Here is a 23,959-nt window from a genome sequence, read left to right as displayed (position 1 = left end):
TGATCTTGACCTCCTCTGCAAAGTGCTTTGAGACGTACCCGTGAAAAGCACTAGATAAGAGCTAGGGATGATATTATTATTACTCCAGAATAGATGCTGTGGGGGAATGATCCCGTGCAGCAGATGGGGACTTGCAGTATTCAGCATGGCCGCACGTCCTCAGCAGAGCTCTCAGGCTTGGGGGGCTCATTCAGGGGACGACAGCCCCAAGCTCTGCTCTGCATCAGCTCCGAGCCCATGGCACTCATCAAAGCCAGGTGCTTTGGGATGGGGCCGCACGCTGGATCTCGCTGCACCTGCTGAGGTCCTGTGGCCCCATGGCCACGCGCCCCAGGACAGGACTCGGGGAGGGCGGGCACCCCCCATGTGGGCTCAGAGATTTTCCCTTGGTGCCACCCAGTCATAACCATGCCATGTGCTGGCCTGGTCCCCCAATGCTGCCCAATCACGTGTCTCCACCTTGATGTCATCCAATCATGTGCCCCCCTGATGCCGCCCAATCACGCCTCCTCCCCCAGGTGCTGCCCAATCATTGCTCCCTCCCTTGGTGCCAGCCAATGGTGCCGCCCAATCACGCCTCCTCCCCCGGGTGCTGCCCAATCATGCCCCTCCCCCCAGCCCAGGTGATGCCCAATCACGTCCCACTGGGCACTGCCCAATGGAGCCTTGGGGGGCATGGCCACTCTAGCCCCCCCCCTTCCCTGGACTCTATGGTGCGGAGTCGCCCTTCCCTCGCTCCCCCCGCCTCTCTATGGCTGAGCTCCGAGCCCCGCCCCCTCGCTGACAGAGGGGCCCGGCGCCTCAGCGCGCGTGCGCGCACGTTTGCGACACCCCTCGCGGCCCCTCCCCCCTGCTGTTTGCGGCAGCGCTCGGCGGGGCGGTTGGGTGCGCGCGGTTGCCAGGGTCGCTTTACGGCCCGGCGATGGCGGAGGGAGAGCGGGCGGAGCAGAGCGGCGGCCTCGGGCGGCCCCCCCGGGAGGGGGAGGCCGGGGCGCTGGACCGGGCGGAGGCCCTCAAGAGCCAGGCCAACGAGTTCTTCAAAGGTAGCGGGGAGGGGCTGCCAGATAAGGAGCTACTGGGGGAGCCGGGAGGGGCTGCCAGATATGGAGCCATTGGGGGAGTCGAGGGGGGAGGGGCTGCCAGATATGGAGCCATTGGCGGGAGCTGGTGGGGAGGGGCTGCCAGATATGGAGCCATTGGCGGGAGCTGGGGGGGAGGGGCTGCCAGATACGGAGCCATTGGGGGAGTCGGGGGGGAGGGGCTGCCAGATATGGAACCATTGGGGGAGGGGCTGCCAGATGGGTTGACATAGCGGAGAGTCATAGCGGGGAGGGGGCTGGCACACAGGGAGCCATTGTAGGGAGGGGGCAGCTAGATGGGGAACCAAGGGGCATGTGGGAGGGATGATGGTGGGAGGGTCTTGCTAGCTGTGGGGGAGGGGCTACCAGAGAGTGAGTCTTATGTGGGGAGCAGAGAGGGTGGTAGGTTGCCAGAGGCAGCCTAGTCTAGTGGCTAGAGAAGGGGAGTGGGACTTGGGGCTCCTGCGTTCTAGTCATGGATTCCAAGGCCAGCAGGGAACAGATCATCTAGTCTGACCCCCCCCCCCCCCCCATGCAGCACAGGCCAGAGAACTGCCCCAGATAATTCCCAGAGCAGATCTCTTAGAAACCTGGCATTGGCCACTGTCGGAAGACAGGATACTGGCCTAGATGGACCTTTGGTCTGACCCAGTGTGGCTGTTCTTATGTAAACCCATCCCATCTTGGAGAATCCACCACGACCCTTGGTAACTTGCTCCAAAGGTGGTTTACCGTCACTGTTAAAAATGCATGCCTTATGTGGGATGGATAGAACTGGGAGACTTGTGGGGTCTAGTCATTAGTGCAGGGGATTAACTCCTAGAATCATAGAATATCAGGGTTGGAAGGGACCTCAGGAGGTATCTAGTCCCACCCCCTGCTCAAAGCAGGACCAGTCCCCAACTAAATCATCCCAGCCAGGGCTTTGTCAAGCCGGGCCTTAAAAACCTCTAAGGAAGGAGATTCCACCGCCTCCCTAGGGAATCCATTCCAGTGCTTCACCACCCTCCTAGTGCAATAGTGTTTCCTAATATCCAACCTAGACCTCCCCCACTGCAACTTGAGACCATCGCTCCTTGTTCTGTCATCTGCCACCACTGAGAACAGCCTAGATCCAGCCTCTTTGGAGCCCCCCTTCAGGTAGTTGAAAGCAGCTATCAAATCCCCCCTCATTCTTCTCTTCTGCAGACTAAACAATCCCAGTTCCCTCAGCGTCTCCACATAAGTCATGTGCTCCAGCCCCCTGATCATTTTCTTTGCCCTCCTCTGAACTCTTTCCAATTTGTCCACATCCTTTCTGTAGTGGGGGCCCCAAAACTGGACGCAATACTCCAGATGAGGCCTCACCAGTGTCGAATAGAGGGGAATATCCATTTCCCTCGATCTGCTGGCAATGCTCCTACTAATACAGCCCAATATGCCGTTGGCCGTCTTGGCAACGAGGGCACACTGCTGACTCATATCCAGCTTCTCGTCCACTGTAATCCCCAGGTCCTTTTCTGCAGAACTGCTGTTTAGCCAGTCGGTCCCCAGCCTGTAGCGGTGCATGGGATTCTTCCTTCCTAAGTGCAGGACTCTGCACTTGTCCTTGTTGAACCTCATCAGGTTTCTTTTGGCCCAATCCTCTAATTTGTCTAGGTCCCTCTGTATCCGATCCCTACCCTCCAGCGTATCTACCACTCCTCCAAGTTTAGTGTCATCTGCAAACTTGCTGAGGGTGCAGTCCATGCCGTCCTCCAGATCGTTAATGAAGATATTGAACAAAACCAGGCCCCAGGACCGACCCTTGGGGCACTCCGCTTGAAACTGGCTGCCAACTAGACATGGAGCCATTGATCACTACTCGTTGAGCCCAACGATCTACCCAGCTTTCTATCCACCTTATAGTCTATTCATCCAGCCCATACTTCTTTAACTTGCCGGCAAGAATACTGTGGGAGACCGTATCAAAATCTTTGCTCAAGTCAAGGAATAACACGTCCGCTGCTTTCCCCTCATCCACAGAGCCAGTTATCTCATCATAGAAGGCAGTTAGGTTAGTCAGGCATGACTTGCCCTGGGTGAATCCATGCTGACTGTTCCTGATCACTTTCCTTTCCTCTAAGTGCTTCAGAATTGATTCCTTGAGGACCTGCTCCATGATTTTTCCAGGGGCTGAGGTGAGGCTGACTGGCCCCTTGACTTCCTTCTTGTTGCTAACATACCTGAATAAACCTTTTTGTTACTCTTAACATCTCTTGCTAGCCGCAACTCCAAGTGTGATTTGGCCTTCCTGATTTCAGTCCTGCATGCCCGAGCAATATTTTTATACTTCTCCGTGGTCATTTGTCCAGTCTTCCACTTCTTTTAAGCTTCTTTTTTGCGTTTAAAATCAGCAAGGATTTCACTGTTAAGCCAAGCTGGTCGCCTGCCTTAGTTACTACAGGTAAGTCTTATCATACGCGGGTGTTCTGTTCTGCAGTTATCGTGTAAAGCGAAAACTGCGTATACTGAAAATTATATCCCTGAGCCCTTTAAATCTCGCCTGCAGCTCCGGCGGCAGGACTAGGGTGGCATTTAAAGGGCTCCTCCTGGCTCCCACCACCGTGGGGAGACCAGAGGAGCCCTTTAAATGCCGCCCCGGCCCGGCCACCGGAGCTGCGGGCGGGATTTAAAGGGTTCTACCAGGCTTCCCGCTGCCGCAGGGAGCCCAGTGGAACCCTTTAAATGCTGGCCCCAGCCCCGCTGCCGGAACTGCGGGCGGGTTTTAAAGGGCTCCACCGGGCTTCCCTCCGCCGCGGGGAGCCTGGAGGAGCCCTTTAAATGCTGGCCTGCAGCTTGGCAGCCGGAGCTGCGGCAGGATTTAAAGGGCTCCACCGGGCTTCCTGCCGCGGTGAGGAGTCTGGAGGAGCCCTTTATATCCCGCCCGCAGCTTTGGCAGCCGGGCTGGGGCTGGCATTTAAAGGGCCTGGTGCTCCATGGTGGCTGGAGCCTCGGGCCCTTTAGTTTGCTCCAGGGGCTACCAGCTGCCTTTGCAGCTGGGAGCCCCCTGGGTGATTTAAAGGCCCTGGGTCTCCCAGCCACAGCTGGTGCCCCAGGACCTTTAAATCTTGAGGCCACGCCTCTTTCACTTGAAGCCATGCCCACCCCCTCAGACTCCGGCCCTTCAGCGTAAAGCTGAAATCGCGCATGTTAAATGTGCATAAGTTGCGACAGACCTGTATTTTCTACACTTCGGGATGTTTTTTTCCTGCAACCTCAATAAAGATTCTTTAATATACAGCCAACTCTCCTGATTTAATATACAGCCAGCTCTCCTGGTTTCTTTAAAATACAGCCAGCTTTCCTCGACTCCTTTCCCCATCATGTTGTTCTCCCACGGGATCCTGCCCATCAGTTCCCTGAGGGAGTCAAAGTCTGCTTTTCTGGTTTGTGTTCCTGGCTCTGCCAATGGTGTGTGGGGTGACTGTGAGCAGGATGCATCCCTGCTCTGCGTTTCAGTTTCCCTATCTGTAAAACGGGGATAATGATATTGCTCTGCTCTGTACAGCATTCTGAGATCTACTGCTGAAAAGTGCTGGAGAAGAGCTCAGGATTATCACCATCGCTGCTATTTGTTGTTACGTTCAGGGCAGAGGCCTCATGCCAGCAGTGGAAGCACACTGCCCTACACACTCAGCTCCGTTTGCAGGGGTGCCAATAGAAAGGGCATTATGGTTTCAGAGTGAATGCTTTCCCCCTTCTCTTGTTTTTTATCCAGGATCTCCAAGCAGTTTGCAAGGATTTGTTAATTCGCCGCTACATCCCCCTGGGCATCCTAATTTCACAGCTGGGGAAACTGAGGCATGGGGCGGGGGAGGTGACTTGTTTGGGGTCACCCAGGCAGTCTGTAGCAGATCTGAGAGTAGAAGCCAGGAGTTCCAGTTCCAGGTTCCCTCTTCTAACTGCTGAGGTCTGCTCTACACAGGAAAGTTTTATGGGTATAATTATTGTGACTTGGGAAGTGATTGTTTTTTGTTAACTGAAATAGTTACACCAGTGCAAGCCCTAATGTAGAAGCAGTTACACCAGGATCACTTAGGAGAATAAACTATATTGGTCTAAGCACATATTTATACTGATGTAAGTGTGTCCACACAATAGGGTTGTACTGCTGTAACTGTGCTGGCACACTTAGTGATTCACTTTTGATGTGTAGATGTTCCCTGATACCCATCACTGGGGTATTAAATCAGAGTAAGAGAGGCTGAGCTAGCAAAGGGCCTCAGGATGTGTGTGTGGGGTGGGAGGAAAAGTGTTCAGCTGAAGTGATTAGCATAACTATCTGATCTGTTGATGGAGTTAGTGTTAGAGGAGACGATGTGTCAGAGGGTTTGTCTACATATGGCGCTATTCTGGAATAACTCCATGGTTGAATCAGTTTAAAATAAAACCAGTGAAAACCCTGTGTGTGGACACACTTATTTCCATTTAAACCAGGCTTATTTCAGTTGATCTTAAATTGGTTAAGAATCAGTTTAAATTAACCAGAAGTAAGCCCCTCTTAAATCAAACATCCACACGGCAGTATGCACTGGTTTAACTAAACTGGTTTAAAATCAGATATAAGTTAAACCAGTGCAACATTTTTGTGTAGACAAATCCTTATTCCAGAATAAGACCATCCACACGCACAGTTATCCTGGAGTAGCTATTCTGTTTTAAATTCACATCCTACCTTATTGCAAAGTATCTTACGTAGACAAGTTCTTATTCTGGAATAAGAGTGCCTTTTTCCAAATTAGCTTAGTCTGTTTTGGAAATGGATTAAGCCAAACCAGAGCAAGGCCCTCTTGATCTTGGATAAGCGCGTGCACACATGGAGTTATTCCTGAATGGCTGTTCTGCTTTAAATTCACACCATACCTAATTCGAGAGTGACTTTCATGTGTAGACAAGTCCTGAGGTGAGGAAAGGGAAGTACCGTCTGATGCAACAGAGGGCATATTCCCTCAGGGGAGGATTTGTGGAGCCGAGCTTAATAGTGAGTGAGATTAAATACATTATTGGAGCAAGCAACTGGCGGGAGAGGGAAGACATTGCGGATGGGTGTCGCAAACAGGGCACTGGTTCCCATAGGTTCCCACCTTGTGGCTTGGTTCTGAATGCTTCAGAAGCAGCCTGGCCTGTTTCTTTGGCATAAACAGGAAGAGCCTGGCTGTGCCCTGCCAGCTGGGAGCTGCCTGAAGAAATACTTTAACTTGATTGTTGCTTTGCTTAACTTCCCTCTTTCTGTATTAGGAGGGGTTAATGTCCAGTCTGAGAGCAACCACGACCCTCTTGGAATAGGCCATGTGTGTGAGCTCGTTAAGGCTGCTTGTCCTTAGGCCTGAATTTCTGTCCATGGGAGTGTCTGGCTGGCCTTGTGCTAAAGAGACCCCATCTCCCCAGCTTGGAGAGCTTTTCAGCAGGAGAGAGCCTCCTTTCTTCCTTGCTCGGTCAGTCATTTCTTTATCACTTTAACCATCCTCTCTGCAGGCAGCCCTTCAGGAGGAGGCTGGAAGTCATGTCCCCAACCCCAGGTACCGCTCTTACCTTTAGATATGATCCCTCCGAGGCAGGATGGAGGACTATGAGGAAGTCTGCACTTCCTGTCCTGGAACTTAAACACACTCTGTCGCCGCCACTGACTCTAGGAACAGAGGACGTGCCAAACTGGATCAGACCCAATGGGGGGTAGTTCCAGTTTCCCATCTCTCCGCAGTGCTCAGCACCAGCTGCTTCAGAGGAACATGCAAGGATGGAATTACCTGATCAGGTTCTTCCCCATCAGTCAGCGATTTGGCTCTTGCTGGTAGCACTTCTAAAAAATGCTTTGACTCGTGTCTAACAAAAATATGGAGAGCAGAAATAGGAAAGTATATCACCTGGCTTAGCGTCTGGTGAGATCACGTGATCAGGTATGATTTTACTAGAAGTGAAGCCCCTATACTGCACACACAAAGTTCCACGCGTTGTGACTGGTCCCCTTGAGTTCCATGGTCTAATGGTCGAGGTTAAACGTGTGTAGAGGAAGGATGGCCCACTGATCGTGGCACTCTAGTTTAGGACTGTAGAGATGCAGGCCTAGTTCCCTGTGCTGCCACAGTCTTCCTGTGTAACCTTGGAAAGTCACTTTGCCTCTCCGGGCTGTGCCGCATTGGGGTGTTGTGGGAGTATGTACACTAAGGATTGGGAAACGCTTTGAGATCTAGGGATAAAAAGTGCTGTACAAGAGAGAGGTATTATAGAATCATAGACTATCAGGGTTGGAAGAGACCTCAGGAGGTATCTAGTCCAACCCCCTGCTCAAAGTAGGACCAACACCAAGTAAATCATCCCAGCCAGGGCTTTGTCAAGTCGGGCCTTAAAAACCTCTAAGGTTGGAGATTCCACCACCTCCCTGGGTAACACATTCCAGTGCATCACCACCCTCCTAGCGAAATAGTGTTTCCTAATATCCAACCTATACCTCCCGCACTGCAACTTGAGACCATTGCTTCTTGTTCTGTCATCTGCCACCACTGAAAACAGCCTATTTCCATCCTCTTTGGAACCCCCCTTCAGGTAGTTGAAGGCTGCTATCAAATCCCCTCTCACTCTTCTCTTCTGCAGACTAAATAACCCCAGTTCACTCAGCCTTTTCTCATAAGTCATGAGCCCCAGCCCCCTAATAATTTTTGTTGTCCTGTACTGGACTCTCTCCAATTTGTCCAACAAGGGCACACTGCTGACTCATATCCAGCTTCTCGTCCACTGTAATCCCCAGGTCCTTTTCTGCAGAACTGCTGCTTAGCCAGTTCCCCAGCCTGTAGCAGTGCATGGGATTCTTCCTTCCTAAGTGCAGGAGTCTGCACTTGTCCTTGTCGAACCTCATCCGATTTCTTTTGGCCCAATCCTCCAATTTGTCTAGGTCATTCTGGACCCTATCCCTACCCTCCAGCGTATCTTCCTTTCCCACCAGTTTAGTGTCATCTGCGAACTTGCTGAGGGTGCAATTCATCCCACCATCCAGATCATTAATAAAGATGTTGAACAAAACCAGCCCCATGACCGATCCCTAGGACACTCCGCTTGATACCGGCTGCCAACTAGACATGGAGCCATTGATCACTACTGTTGATCCTGACAATCTAGCCAGCTTTCTGTCCACCTTATAGTCCATTCATCCAAGCCATACTTCTTTAACTTGCTGGCAATAATACTGTGGGAGACCATATCAAAAGCTTTGCTAAAGTCAAGATATATATAAAGTCAAGATATATCACAAATGCTGAGAGGATCAGAGACCCAGCCTTCCAAGTGACTGCTGTATTGTTGGCAACCTTTCAGAAGTGCTGTGCCGAGTCTTCATTTATTCACTCTAATTTAAGGTTTCTCATGCCAGTCATACATTTGAACATTTTTAGAAGGTCTCTTTTTATAAGTCTATAATATATAACTAAACTATTGTTGTATGTAAAGTAAATAAGGTTTTAAAAATGTTTAAGAAGCTTCATTGAAAATTAAATGCAGAGCCCCCTGGATCGGTGGGTGTGAGTGCCACTGAAAATCAGCTTGCGTGCCGCCTTTGGCACACGTGCCAGAGGTTGCCTACCCCTGTTCTCGTGTTTCAAGTACTGTTTTGGCAGGGGAGAAATAATTCATTTTATGTTTAAAATGTGATCAAGTAATTGATTTTCAGTCCTGAAGGGTTACATACAGCATCTTATCCAGGTTCGTATTTTTGGTTTGATAAAACTTCTGGTTTGTGACTTGCAATGAATTGGCCACTAGGGGGTTTCCTTCACAGCCCTTTAAAATATACGGTATATTTCTGGAGGCGTCCGTGCTAAGAGGGTGTCAATAAGACTGCAGTGATTTCAGAGAAAAGCAAACAAACAGTCAAGGGGCTGGAGGGGAACGGATTTATAGGGAAAGGCTGAGAGAGGGAAACTTGCCTAGTTTGGCCAAATGACCACAGGTGGGGAGTGGTACATAATGACCTAGTTGCATTCATGGCAGAGAACGTTACTGCAGTGCAAGGGGATGAAGCAAAGCAAGGGGTGAGTATCAGGGAGAAGTTTCCTGGATAACAGGATCTCAACCCCAGGAAGGGGACAAAGCCCTGGAGGAATCACCATAGTGAAGGGACAGTCTGGGCCGGAGCTCCATGCTGGATTCAGTGGGTTGTAGTAGCTTGTGCCCTCTCCTGATTTCACTGACCTTTTGTGTTGATCAGTGACCTCATTTAAAAGGTGATGGGTGGGGATGCCCAGGCTGGGCATCTGTCCATGCCAGGTTGCTCCATGTAGAACGGGGTGCCAGCCGGCGAGTGAGTGTTCCAAATACAGCAGCTGGCATCCCAGCTTCCGCCCCGGGCCTGGGCTCCCCGCTAACGCCCTGCACCTGGAACTCTGCTGCCGGCTCCTCGGCCAGTCTTTGATGTAGCCCGACTACAGTCTTCCTTCTATGGTGTCAAGTATCAGAGGGGTAGCTGTGTTAGTCTGGATCTGTAAAAGCAGCTAAGAGTCCTGTGGCACCTTATAGACTAACAGACGTTTTGGAGCATGAGCTTCAGATGCATACGAAGTGGGTATTCACCCACGAAAGCTCATGCTCCAAGACGTCTGTTAGTCTATAAGGTGCCACAGGACTCTTTGCTGCTTTTACAGTCTTCCTTCTGTTTCACATATTACATTTAGAACAGTTCCTGCAGGATGAGTTTGGCTGGCCGCTTCCAGTACATGGGATTATTTGAAATTTCTACCCAAATTCTCTGGTCACGAAATGTCTGGTTTAGTCTTTGGGTGTTAGCCAGTCCTCTGCACATTGGATCGCTACCATTACACTCAGCAGTCCTTGTATCCAGATTAATTTCATGACCTGTGAAAACAAAAACAATCACTTTTGGGGTGTTTTTTTTTTTTTAAGCGGCTTAATTGAATGTATTGTAAACCTTATTTGATTGAGGTACATTGGAAAGGGCACCATTGGTTCTATTGAAAAAGCCATTTTCCTGCCAGCACTCCACATCCAATTCAACCAAAATTTCATCCTCTGTCATGGGATTTCCAAAAAAATAAAAAAAAAAATCAAAAAAAAATCTAGGATTTGGTTGGATTATAGGCCTGGCAGTTTTCCATCCAGCCTTTGGGCCCAGCATCCAGAGTGTTTTCTTTCCTTCCTGTTCCATTTTCCATATTGCTGTGTATCTATTATTTCACCAAATAGTTAGTACATTGTCTGTTTTCCACCATATTCATGCTTTTCCGGTTAACTGTCTGACAGGATAGGTTGTCATTTGATTCCAGGCTACTTGTTTTAATGCCTGGGGTGCCGATACGGCCCTTAGGTCCAAATTTAATAAAACTCCATACCAATTTGAAAAGATTCCATTTTACTTGTAGATGGTTATCTTTAGAGATCGTCTGTAAAAACAAGCGCAAGAGATGTAACATACAGTTTAAGCCCTGAACTCTTTGAACTGCATGGCGTGTTTCCACCGAGGTTGGTTCTCTCTTTCGACCGGGTACAGTGATGGTCCCAGTTTATTTATAGTCTGATGTGGACAGTGCCATTCCATTTCTTTTTGGGTGGTGGGAGAGTTTTAACCATTAGTTCAGGGGTCGGCAGTCTTTCAGAAGTGCTGTGCCGAGTCTTCATTTAGTCACTCTAATTTAAGGTTTTGCGCGCCAGTCATACATTTTAACATTTTAGAAGGTCTCTTTCTATAAGTCTATAATATATAACTAAACTATTGTTGTACGTAAAGTAAATAAGGTTTTTAAAATGTTTAAGAAGCTTCATTTAAAATTAAATTAAAATGCAGAGCCCCCCGGACCGGTGGCCAGGACCCGGCAGTGTGAGTGCCACTGAAAATCAGTTCGCGTGCCGCCTTGGGCACACGTGCCATAGGTTGCCTGCCCCTGCATTAGTTAGTTCCTAATTGCCACTATTTTCATGAAAGACTTGGGTCACTTTTTGCTGTTGCACAGCTGCTTGTGCTGAGGCTGACCCCTAGACTGGGCCCAGTCAATATTTAACACTATTCATCCAGGTTTTTGTGGCCAATACTGCTATGGTTTCTCAATCTGGGGGATAGCATAGATTTTCCCATGCAGGTATAGGCCTTCCAAACAGTATTATATGTGGGCTAAACCCAGTTGTACGGTTTGGGCGACTACGGATTCTCATGAGCACCCATGGGAGATCTGGATCCCAATTTGTGCCTAGTTCATCACATACCGTAGATAACTCAATTTTAAGAGATTTAGTCATTCTTTCTACTTGTCCTCTGGCCTGAGGGTGGTATGGGATATGCAATGGTAAGGGAATACCAGCCCGAGCTCCCGTGCTTCGGTACACGTCAAATAAATGCTGGCCCATGATTAGAATCGACACTGTGAGGTAAACCCCGTCTAGGAAATACTTCTCTCATTAAGGCTTTGCGGTGACATTGCTACCTTCCTTTCTTGTGGGGAATGCCTCCACCCACTTACTGAAACTATCCACAATGACAAACAGAAATCAGTTCTTCCTAGATGTTATAGGCAGTGGCCCTACAAAATCCACCTGCAGGCTTTGGAACAGCCCTTTCGAAGCCTGATGCATTCGTTGTGCAGGATCTTGCTTTGCACATGTTAAGCAGTCGTGTGTATGCATTTCCACGTCTTCCCTTATCCTTGGCCACCAGCCTATAGCCTCTTCTAACTTGAGATGTCCCCCTACAAGAGATTCACGTATCCAGCTCTCCAATCAATGTCATAGTTGCTGTGGAATTACTAAAACCCAATCGTTCTCTGGATTGGCCAAGAGTAAATTCTTTTTTATTTATTGTAACCCCATGCTGCTTTGAAGGGCATTCTGAAATCCATTGCTTGATAAGTCATCTTGCATTTTCTGCAGTGTCCGTGTTCCTTCTTGATTTTTTCTACTTCTCTTTTGTTCTTCCCTGGCCCAAGCATGGGTGGTTACAGCTACAGGTATCACACACAGTATCCTCAAATCTATCTACTTGTTCGTTTCCCCCACTGCAGTGGCCCCCTCTTTTTTAATGTGACTTTATTTTAACTATTCTGATTTTTTTATATATATAACTAATTGCCAGGTTCTCTAATCTTTGCCATAGTGGCTTGTGTTTAATCTCAGACCCGTCCATTCCTGTACAGTTTATAGTACTCTACCAGGGAAGGTAGATTGTAACACCTTTGTACGCATCGTCCGAATTGGTCCCAATAATTACTTTAATTTGTTTTCCTTTCATTAGTTTTCACACTTGTCTGAGTGCAGCTACTTTTGCAACTTGTGTTCCCCTCTCTCCAGTTTACATTGAAAGCACTCCGGCAGGTGCAATTCCCCGTGATGTTCCTACATCGCAGGATGGTTTTGAGTTACCCGAGTAATCATTTGAGTAACGTTATTCCCAAGAGCCTAGTAGTGTTCAAAAAAGCAACGGCTCCTCCTCCAAATGGATTCCCACCTCTTGCAGCAATTGGGAACGTTTGTGTCTCCGCAACAGAAATTCATTACAATTTTCTAATGGTTCCCATTAAAGCAGTTAGTTCATTGGTCTTTAATGCATCAAGTCTAAGTGTTAGTCCACTTTACAGATTCCAGACCACGTTTCCCCACTGTCCTTTTTGAACTCGTGTTCACTTTGCACATCTACGTGTGTGTGAGTTTTCGCTGCGTGCTGTCCCATCTCTGCACAGGTAGTTGGTTCAGAGGACCTCAGTAGTACTACCCAGAAAGCCCACGGGCTTGGTTCGGTGGCAGAAAGGCTCGGCCAGGTTTACTGTCTCCAAAGCACGTTATCAGCGTCCCATACACTGCATGGGTGCATTGCTTGTATGCCCGTGGCAAGGTGCCAGCATGTTCAACGTCAAGTTGTCCCCTAAGCCAGCATGAAGAATCAAGGGGTGGTATGTTGATATTTGTATGGTGAACAAACAACTTATGTACCACCTTCCTTGCTTCCTGACATCTGTTGGTTACCTCCCCTTGTACCTTGCTGTTGCTGTCTCGAACAAAACATCCCTATTCATCACTTCTGTCAAACCATCTTATCTTGTGCTCAGTTGGGGTGGACCTGGGCGAGTCTTCTCTTCTGGGATGTGTTGACACGAATACCCAGTGCCTAGTACTCAGGAGCACCTGGGTCTCAGCCCCGCTAGCCGTGCCTTTGCCAAATTCACGTACTGGCCGGTGAACTTGTAAGCGTCTGTTTGATGGCAGGGCCTGACTTTGTCTCCTAGCATGGCCTGGCTTTGCTGACAGTGCTTCAGGCCTCAGGTCTTGCTCCAGGCTCTCTCTCTCTATTCCACTGTACTTAAGAATGCCGCTCTGAGGGGGCTGGGGGTGGACAAAGGCTTTCTAAGCTCTGCCTTCCTCTCTGGGCCTCTGATGTAGCACTGTGGGGCTGGGCCAATCCCAACATGCTGTTGAGTGTGGCTCTGCTTCAGGGTCGGGAGGGGCCCCTGGCCACATTCTGGCAAAAATCGCTGAGGGTTGGGGACCAGCCTCTACGGGGACGGCTTGAGTTCTGGAGAGGTGCAGGGGAGCCCTGGGTGCCTGAGGGCTGTTGTGAGTGCTGGGCCTTACGATGGACCCATAGGTGCCACCTTTACAGTGGGGAGGCGCCGCAGGAGTGGGAAAGGGGCCCTGCTGGCTTACCGTGGCTGGGGCAGGCAGGTGCACCGCCTCTGGAAGTCCTTGCTGGCACCACTGGGGGAGGTAGCTGGCAGTGCCCTGAGGAGAGTCGGGGGCGAGTGCCCTCACTGTCACTGCTAAGCTGGGGGAGGTGGGGGGAGCCTCAGTTCTGCTGACTTGTGCCCTCGATCCTGACTGGCGCGTCAGAGAGCGCTCGGGAACAGCCCACGCCTGTAGGCCGCCTCCTGCTGCTGTTGCTGCCCCTGAATGGATCTGTTACCCCTGCAAAATGCTCCTGGGTCCCCCGGAGCTGCTCGGGCCTGGTCATCCCGCTGACGCCCCGTCTCCGCTCTGCTCCCCCCCAGGCAAGGACTACGAGAACGCAGTGAAGTATTACAGCGAGGCCATTGACCTGAACCCCGCCAATGCCATCTACTACGGCAACCGCAGCCTGGCCTACCTGCGGACAGAGTGCTATGGCTACGCGCTCTCCGACGCCACCAAGGCCATTGAGCTGGACAAGAAGTACATCAAAGGCTACTACCGGCGGGCCACCAGCAACATGGCCCTGGGCAAGTTCAAGGCCGCCCTGCGCGACTATGAGACGGTGAGTGTGAGCAGGGCCCGGTGTGGGGAACCCAGCGTCAGCGCCGCGGTCCCCTCCGGCATTGCAACGCTCTGGCTCAAGTTCTGCCTTTGCCAACACCTGGTTGGTAACGTCAGCTGGGTGTAGCTGAGAACAGAGCTAGCCATGGAGGGTGATGGGTCGAAACGGGGTGGGGGACAGGTAGGACTGGGATGAACTAAACAAAGGGATCTTTAGCCCCTGTCCTGGGGAATGTTTCCCGTTGGTCAGGCTAGACTGTGAACTGTCTCCCCCGGGGAAAGGGAGAGGTCCCATTGTTTGGGACACACAAGTGCGGTGATGTCCAGAAAAATAGCCCCCTAACTTCTGCCCCATGTGTGTCCAGGTCCCGCCTGCTCATGGTTCACCCAGCAGCATTATAGTGCCACTAGGTAGGGTGCAGGCCCCGCCTCCCTCAATAATGACGGTGCCTATTAAGGGGGTCACCGTGTTTTCAGTGGGTGAGACTAAGCGGGGTGCCCAGCACTACAGAGCTAGGAGAACCCAGGAGTCCTGACTCCCAGCCTGCCCTGCTCTAAGCACTAGGCCCCACTCCCCCATCAGAGCTGGGAATAGAACCCAGGAGTCCTGCTTCTCAGCCCCTTTGCTCTAAGCACTTGACCCCACTCCCCACCCAGAGCTGGGTATAGGACCCAGGAGTCCTGCCTCCCAGCCTAATGCCAAGTCTCACACTTCCCCGGGCCTCTCCTTGCCATGCCCCTTTGTCTGCCTTCCCCTCCGTTTCTCCTTCCTGCCTGACGCTGGCCTGTGACGGGCTCTGTGCTCTCTCCCTTCCAGGTGGTGAAGGTGAAGCCAAACGACAAAGATGCCAAGATGAAGTATCAGGAGTGCAACAAGATCGTGAAGCAGAAGGCGTTTGAGCGCGCCATCGCCAGCGACGAGCACAAGCGCTCCGTGGTCGACTCCCTGGACATAGAGAGCATGAGTGAGTTGGGCTGCGGGGCTCCAGGCCTGGCTTCTCTAGTCACATGGATTCCAGGGGTGCTGGGGGAGAACTGGCTAACTTGGAGGAGGGGCAGTTACCACGAGCTCCCGGAGCAGCGCTGGGGCACAGAGGGCTAATGGGACCCTTGGATGTTGAAACGGGGATAGCGGGAAGGGGCATTTCCCTCTGTACCCGGCCTTGGTGAGCCGACGCTGGATCCTGCGTCCAGCTCCGGTGCCTGCATTTTAAAAAAGGATGTTGCAGAATTGTTGAGGGTGCAGAAAAGAGCCAGGAAACCGATCTGAGGGCTGGAGAAATGCGGGCCAGGGCCGGACAGAGCTCGATCTGGGTAGCTGATCCAAGAGACGACTGAGAGGTGACTTGATTACAGTGTCTAAGCTCCTTCCCGGGGAGAACATCCCGGGGGAATGAAGGGCTCTGACATCTGCAGAGAAAGGCAGAACAGGGATCAATGGCTGGCAGGTGAAGCTGGAGAAATTCTAGCTGGAAATCAGAGCCAAATGCTTACCAGTGTGGGTGACTAACCACTGGAACAAACAGCTCAGGAAAGTGGTGGGTTCTCCAGCCCGGCTGCCTTGCTGAAAGACACCTCAGTCACACACAAGTGATTAGGCTCGGTACAGGGGAAATACTCTGGTATGTGCTGTACAGGAAGTCAGAGGAGACTACGATCTGGTCTTGCTTCCTGTTGCATGGGTATCTTGCCATAAGTGCCTCGTGAATGATGCATGTCTCATGAACGCAGCTACCAAAAGATGCGTCTCTGGGCCTAACATAATAGCTAGTTGGCCTCTGTGTTGCCTCTGCTCCGTGTAGTTTTAATCTGGGATCACACGCCACGATCACACGCACCACACTTCGTGTGTGTGATTGCCATGAGACTGCAAGGACGTTGCTGGAGAGGAATATGTGTGTATGATTCCGACAAAGCCGAACTCTCCCATGTGCCTCTGGCATCCTTGCAGAGAACTGGGGCAGATTCATCCTGGGGTGGTGTTACCCTGACCACAAAGGCTGCTGATTCATGACTAAAACCCAGGATTGGAAGCTGGGAAATCCCCGGTTGCTTTTGAATCTATCTATACAGTAACATGTGCTAGGGATCAGCGCCCCCGTTCTGCCAGGCAGTGCACGTACACAGTGAGTTAGTCCCTGCCTAGGAGAGCTTGCAGTCTGAATAGATAAGGCGAGGGACAAAGGAACAATCGCTATCCCTGTTTTACAGATGAAGAGCTGAGGCCCAGAAAGATTAGGGATAAATCTTTCAAAAGCACCTTAATCCCATTTGTAAAACATCCAAAGTCATCGAGACTCGGGTGCCTCAGACCCTTATGGCAGGTTTTCAAAGGGATTTAGGCACCTAAAGAGGCAGATTGGCACCTAGTGGGATTTTCAGAGGCACCGAAGCAGGTGAAATCAATGGGGGTTTTGGCACCTCACCTGCCCAGGCACCGTGGAAAATCCCACCTTAGTTAAGCACCTAGCTGCATCTTTAGGCTCCTAAACATCTTTGAAAACCCAGCCCTAAGGGACTGAGCCACCCAGCTCCTGCTGATTTAATGAAAACCTGCTTAGTCACTTCTGAAAATTCTTGCCCCAGAGCACACAGCGAGTTCATGGCGGAGGCAGGAACTAAACTCAGCTCTGCCAGGTCCCGATCAGGGGCTGTAACTCTCTTCCCCCATTCTCCTGCTAGTATCAGAAGGGCCTGCGTCATCTGTGGCAGGGACACAGGCTTCCCGACTCTGGAAACCAGATTCAGACTGGTTAGCCCCTCGGAGTGAGTGCCGTGCCAAGCTCGTAAAAAGGGGTTCTGCCGGAAGAGCTTTGTGGGCTGTTTTCTGTCAGCGACTTAGATCCAGTTTGCTTCATTTGTAAGAGCAAAAGGCTCCCTCTTCCCCTTGATGTTTCAGATGTCTCAGGAAGAGGCCCAGGTAGTCTGGTGGCTCGGGGAACCAGGCTCTAGGATCAAAGCCATCTATTTCACACACCACGCAGGTGAGGTGGCTAGGCTTTGCCTCCCCCCCTTTTGTTTTTTTGGATGAATCACCCAAATCATTTTTCCTCGTAACCTCCTGGCTTCTGGGCTGTTTACAGACATTCTGGGGCCTTAGATTTGTCAGCTTGGCCCTGTGTCAACCCACTCAGTCGGCCGTGTAAGACAGGAATGTGTGTCCTCCAACCAGAGAGTGCCAGATTTATACAATCCGTGACTTGACCGTGTCCTTCATAGGGTGTGTTTGGGGGGACGAGGGTGAGACATGGCTGTGGAGGGTGGTATCTGGCTGGAGGAGTAGAAGATACACACTCTGGGTGCCTTTGGGGGGTCTGCTGAGAGCTAGGGTACAGCTTAGAGTGGGGGGGACGGTAAGGTGGCTTTAAGCCAGCATATCTTAGATAGTCCTGGGGGCCTAAATCACAGCACTATAGGTTGCGTCCTGACCCCAACACCCCCTTATGCCAGCGCTTCTGAGAGGGTCCTCTGCTGACAGCCTTACAGCTGGCTTTCACAGTGCCTGCGCCGGGGAGAATCCTGGCCTGGCTGGATCTGGGTGGGGTTAGGCCCCTTTGCACCACTTCGGCTCTTCTGTGTAAAGGGGCCAGAGCGCCGCTGATGGTTTCACCCCTTTTCACTTCTTTGCTTTCAGGGGTGTGTCTGCAGTAGATAGTAGATGTGTTGTCATGTATTGCTGGCAGACCCCTCGCTGGGAGCCACTGGATTAGCTCTGGTTTATTGGGGTTCTTCACCTCTGACTTTTTGGTTCTCTGAGTCAGAGCTGACTCCACAAACTGCGGTTAACATCCCTCACCCATAAGTGAATTGTGTCGTGCGGGACGATAAAAGTCAGCGCCTGTGTAAACCCAAGACGCGCTGTTTGGAATCGGACCGGCATTCCTGTCTTGCTGAGCTGAGTGAATGGGGCGGGTTCCAGGGTGCTGCAGTCATACAAATAATACGGGGAAAGGCCAAGAGGTAGCTAGGAAGCAGCCGTTAGGAAAAGCTGAGCAGTTAAAGCAACGGTCCCAGGGCGTCTATAAATAGCCCTCCAGCTGGAAAATTACAAGGAAACGTGATTTGATGACTCAAGAATCATAGCAAATCATCACCTAGGCCAGTTTTTTGAAGAGCTCGTGCTACTGGGTGCTGAGAGCTCTTGAAATTCTGACCCTTTGGGGGCACAGATTCCTCGATTTTATTGCCAGGAGGGATTGTTAGGTCATCTAGTCTGATCTGCTGTGTAACACCCATCCCGCTACCCCTGTGCTGAGCCCCTTAACCTTGTGGTGGGCTAAGTGTCTCTCCCGGAAAGGCGTCCAGTCTTGACCTGAAGCCGTCGAGAGATGGAGAATCCACCCCTTCTCTTGGGAGTTGGTTCCAGTGGGTAATTGCCCTTGTTGTTCAGCATTTGGGAAGAAGAGCGCTTACAAATTCCAAGTGCCGGCCCCTTTACCGAGCGAATGGCTACAGGACCATCCATCCGCTCCGCAGAGCTTTGTGCTTGTGGTAGGAATCAGTTCTTTCTACCTGAGAGCAGCTCCAGTGCCCAAAGCATGCACCTAATCCGCTTCTCTGCCTGTGCCAGCTCAGTCTCCTCTGCCAGGCTCCCCTGCACAATTCATGGAGGTTTTTTGATCAGTGGCTTGTCCCTCTGTCAGATGAATGTCTTTGGTTCCAGGGCCCGTTTGAGCCGATGGGGCTTCATCCCATGATGTGTCGAGCACCCTCTGGAGTGGGAATCAAGGGGACTTTGCCTCTGGCAGGATCAGTCCCCTGACGACTCTTCCTTTGGCAGCCTTGGCTCTAAGCACTCGGAGCTGATGCACGAAGGAGATAGGATTCCTGTGCAGCTGGGGATGTGTAGGGTGGTAGCGGGCGGCCCGTGTAAGCAGCGGAGGGGGATGGGGCAGTGCCTGCAGGGCTCTGGATTATTGGGTGCCATCCTGTTGCTAACGAGTGATTCTCCTCTCCTCTCGTCTCCGCCTCTGCCAGCCATCGAGGACGAGTACAGTGGGCCCAAGCTGGACAACGGGAAGGTGACGCTAGCGTTCATGAAGGAGTTAATGCAATGGTACAAGGATCAAAAGAAACTCCACAGAAAATGTGCCTATCAGGTAATTGCCCACCTGCCCTGCCATAGGGCAGGAGGCTCATGTGTGGAATCCTTCGCCCCCTTCTTCGGAAGGAGCTGGCATCCTCTTTCCCGGCTGTGGGTGACAAAGACTGCCACGGCAGGCTGACAGGAGTCCAGGGTGTAAAATGGAGCCAGCTTGCAGCCAGTGTGACCCTGTAACATAGAGGGAGCCACGAAGACTACACCTCCCAGCATGCAGTGCTTGCAAGTCGTGGAGATGGCACATTGCATGCTGGGAGCTGAACTGTCCACCCTGTGTGTCAGGCCCCTTGTTTGCAAGGCCAGGGACTCGCCCAGCAAGACGCTGGCGAAGGGCGGGGACCTGTTGTATCTGGAGACAGGGCTGTGTTGTTCATTTCCTGCCCCGTCCTGCCCTTGCTAACTCTTCCCTTTTCCCCTTGGGCAGATCTTGGTGCAGGTGAAGGAGGTGCTCGTCAAACTTCCCACTCTAGTAGAAACCACGTTAAAAGAGGTGGGTATCCTTCTCTGCAGCCTTGGGGTGGCAGGTCCTGGGATGTACTTTGTTTAACCAGGGGGCGGGTTTGGATCCCAAACCCGCAGTGCTGGGTGAGCAGAAGCTCCGGTGGCTTCATACGCCACCCCCACGGGCTGCTTGGGGACCAAAACACCTGTGGTGTAACTCGAGCCATGGCCTGCCTGCACGGCCTATGGGAAGCTGTACAATCCATGCCATGTCTCCTCCCACATCTGACCTCACCTACCGTGGAGCATGCCTGGCTACCCTGTATGGGGCCCTGGACCAGTGGAGATCCATCCCTGGCCGGCTAAGCCACTGGGATGGCCCCTTGCTGCAGCATGGGGCAGTGGAGTGGGAGGGGGAATCCGTCGCTGGGTGTCCAACCCTAATCTGTGAGCGTTTGCAGCTGGCTGAACAGCTGTTTAACAGCTTTCGGGATTGCAGTGGGAGGCTCTGAGCTGTCTGTCCTTTGATCCACCCATTGCTGTTGTACCCAGGGTCAGAGCCTGCAAAGGGGTGGGGTTGTTTGAAATAGGCCACTGTCTTCCCCTTGAGTTACATACTTCCTTCCTTGCCCCAGCATGGTGATGTCGTTATCGTTGATTCAGATGCATGCAATTCCAGCCTCCCTAAATTCCTGGATGCAGTGTAGTTGAACCGTGTTGGTCTCAGGATATTAGAGAGATGAGGTGGTCCAATAGAAGATATTACCTCACCTACCTTGTCTCCCTAAATTCCTGCTGGTCAAACTGGACCCAGTATTCTCCTTGTGTCTTCAGTGCGTGCAGTGTTGTTGTGCCCTGTTAATCAGCTGCCATGTCCAACCCCAGAGGTGGTTGCATTTCACCACTGATGTATTAATTTAGATGGAGCATATGGGCCCAACGAGTCAAAAGCGTTAACCTGGCCCTGCAACTGTCCCACATTAAACAGAGTTAAACAACGTGTGGGGACCACAGCCGGCTTAGCACCATGGCAAGCACATTATTAAACGTCATTTTAATCTTTTATTCAAGATACAGAAAATAAGGAAAAACAGTTTGAAATGTAACTATTAAATCAAGCTGTCATTTTAACGGCATCCCTTGTTCCCGTTCCCTTTAGCTGGACAGATTTTAGAAAGAAACTCCCCGTCTCTGCCAGTCTTTTAGGTGGCGTTACAGATGGTAGTTACTATACATTTTGGGGAAAAGAGACAAAGTTAGTTGAGATGCGCTTGAGCGGCCGCTGTTACAATCTGAAAGATAAGAGGAGACCAGACAAACAGCCACAAGAGGAAAGACAGAAAAGGCAGCTTCTGTCTCTGCGGTCGACTTTCACTTGCAGGCTCGCTGCTGGAAAAACTCAGGCCCAGCCCCCGGTCTGATCAGCCACTCTGAGACCTGGCAAACTTGTACTAGCATCGGGCTGTTTAGGGCCTTGCCCTGGGCTGCCTCTTTCTGGTCCCAGGCTTACAGCAGTGTTGGCTGGCTAAGCCAGACTCTCATTAGCCCTGGTCTACACTAGTGGGGGATCGATCTAAGTTACGCAACTTCAGCTACGTGAATAACGTAGCTGAAGTCAGCGTACTTAGATTGACTTACCGTGGTGTCTTCACTGCAGTGAGCTGACTGCTGCTGCTCCCCTGTCGACTCTGCCTGCACCTCTCGTGGCGCAGGAGTACAGGAGTCAAGGGGAAAGCTCTCGGGGGTCGATTTATCGCGTCTAGACTAGACACGATAAATCAATCCCCGCTGGATCAATCGCTGCCCGTCGATCTGGCGGGTGATATAGACATACCCTTAGACAGAAGGAAAATGGAGAGACACAGGAAAGAGAAGAAATAAAGTAGGAAAGGAAAAGGGCACATTGGAGGAAGGAGACAAAGTCTCACATCCAAGGTGGCATTCAGGGTTTAGCCGGAGCTGCTGGAGGTGACGATGTCGTCTGACGTCCTCTCTCTGGTCCGGGCTGGTCAGGATATGTCTCAGGATTGGGATGAAGATGTTCCAGGGTCCCAGGAGATGATGGGTGTAGCGGAGATGATGGTGAAGCATGTGTCTGAGTCAGCCAGCCTCATGGTTTCATAGATTCCAAGGCCAAAAGGGACCATTGTGGTCATCTAGTCTGACCTCCTGCATAACCCAGGCCAGCAAACTTCCCCACAGTCATTCTTAGAGCAGATGTTTTGGGAAACCAGCCGCTCTGGATTTAAAACTTGTCGGTGATGGAGAATCCACCACAACTCTTGGTAAATTGTTCCCATGTCTGCCAGCTTTCTCCTCCCCTGAAGTCTCTTTTGGAGGACCCTGGAAGGGCGTGATGGCTGGAATAACCCGACTTCTCATTATTTTATCTGCCATTCAGCCTGTTTTCCGACACACCAATTTTGGTTCATTGATTTCTAGTCCCACACTTGTTTACCAGGCACTATCGTAACACAATCATTGAATTATGTCAGTAGGCCTTTGGTTTAGACTGATTCAGACTTTTTGTCTTCCTTTGGCACCTTTTCCCATCAACAGTCATCGTTATAGGTTATTAAACATATACTCACTTTTTAGAATTGACCTTGCAATTAGGGTAAATTTATAGGCCCAATTATTAGAACAGTGAGCAGTCTCTGTTTAAACACCTGCCATGCCCCCTCCAGAGGTGGATGGGGAAGTGATCACTGTATGAATAGCTGCCACGCTCCACCCCACATGTGGTTGAGTTTCTGTGCTGGGTGAGGGATCCCAGTGTAAACAGCTGCCAAGTCCCACCTCAGAGGTGGCCGTGTGTCCACGGTGGGCTGAAGCCACTCTTGCAAAGTGCTTTGGGATTCTGCAGGCGGAGAGGAGCTCTGTCTGGCTTGAGTTTTACTTGTCTTCTGTCTCCTTTTCCTCTTCTCCTCTCTCGGCCTTTCTTCTTCCAGACAGAGAAGGTCACCGTGTGCGGAGACACCCACGGGCAGTATTACGACTTGCTGAATATATTTGAACTCAACGGGCTGCCGTCTGAAACGAACCCATATGTATCCTTTGCTGGTTCCCCCTTTGATCCAGCATGTGACGTGTGCGGATGGAGGCGCTCTGTAAGAACAGGAGGTGACAGGGCTAGGAGACAGACCTGGGTTCTGTTCCAGCGTTGGGATGTATCGCTTCCCCTCCCTGTGCCTCGGTTTCCACATTTGTACTGTGCGGGAAACAGTCCTGACCGGCATAGAGGTTATTCTCCCATTGTTTCCCATTCCTGACTGCCGTGCTGGGGCAGGTAATTTCTTTGTTGAGTTTGACAACAGAGCACGAGTCGGGAATGAGTTAAAACTACATCTTGGTGGTGCTGGGCTAAATTCCTTCTAACCTGCACAGTCGCTCAGCAGCCTGTTAAGTGCCACGCAGGTACTCAGGGCTGCGGCGTGGAGAGATGCCTCTCCCCCAGCCCTGGACCTGTCGTGGTGGGGAGAGGCGCCTCTCCCCGCTGGCCCCAGCCCAGCCCTGGACTTGCCGCGGCCTGGGGAGAGGCAGCCTGACCCCAGCCCAGCCCCAGACCTGCCACGGCCGGGGGAGAGGTGCCCTGACCCCAGCCCAGCCCCAGACCTGCTGCAGGAGAGGCACCTCTCCCCCGTAGCCCAGGTGCTGCTGCGGGGAGAGAGAGCTGGGGGAGTCCTCTCTCCCCGCTGTAGCCCCGAGACAGCCTGCACCCCAAACTCCTCATTCCCGGGCCCACCCCAGAGCCCACAGCCCCAGTGCCCCAGCTCTCTGCCCCAGCCTTGAGGTGCCTCCCACACTCCGAACCCCTTGGCTCCACCCCCACCACATGAATTGTGGTGTGTCACACATCACCTCCATATTGGTGTACATAACAAAATTCATTCCGCACATGGGTGGGAAAAATTAGAGGCAACACTGGTGCTGGGGTGTGCTGGGATGCCTCTGAGATGCGTTCCGGGGAGAGAAGCTGGAGGAGGGCCACCCACCATCTGTCAGGCCTTTGGGTGGGGCTGGGAAAGAGGCTCCAGAAAAGCAGCATTGGGGAGAGGAAAGGTGCTGGAAGGGCGGGAAGGAAGCCCGGCCCAGTGGCTAGGGC

At 51.6% G+C, this 23,959-nt stretch overlaps 1 protein-coding gene across 1 annotated transcript in view; it reads left to right on the top strand.

Annotated features, from left to right (window-relative positions):
* The first annotated feature begins 876 nt into the window (after nucleotides 1–876).
* PPP5C (protein phosphatase 5 catalytic subunit) overlaps nucleotides 877–23,959 on the top strand; it is a 43,165-nt gene continuing 20,082 nt past the window's right edge. Inside the window, exons 1-6 of the mRNA XM_044988249.1 lie at nucleotides 877–1,043; nucleotides 14,072–14,313; nucleotides 15,130–15,277; nucleotides 19,290–19,411; nucleotides 19,838–19,903; nucleotides 22,806–22,904. Coding sequence (XP_044844184.1) covers nucleotides 923–1,043; nucleotides 14,072–14,313; nucleotides 15,130–15,277; nucleotides 19,290–19,411; nucleotides 19,838–19,903; nucleotides 22,806–22,904 — 798 coding nt within the window. The 5' untranslated portion in view covers nucleotides 877–922. The remainder of the gene's footprint in view (nucleotides 1,044–14,071; nucleotides 14,314–15,129; nucleotides 15,278–19,289; nucleotides 19,412–19,837; nucleotides 19,904–22,805; nucleotides 22,905–23,959) is intronic.

This window comes from Mauremys mutica, chromosome 15, assembly GCF_020497125.1.
Source record: "Mauremys mutica isolate MM-2020 ecotype Southern chromosome 15, ASM2049712v1, whole genome shotgun sequence".
NCBI classification, from domain to species: domain Eukaryota; kingdom Metazoa; phylum Chordata; order Testudines; family Geoemydidae; genus Mauremys; species Mauremys mutica.
This window is presented reverse-complemented; position numbering and strand designations above follow the sequence as displayed.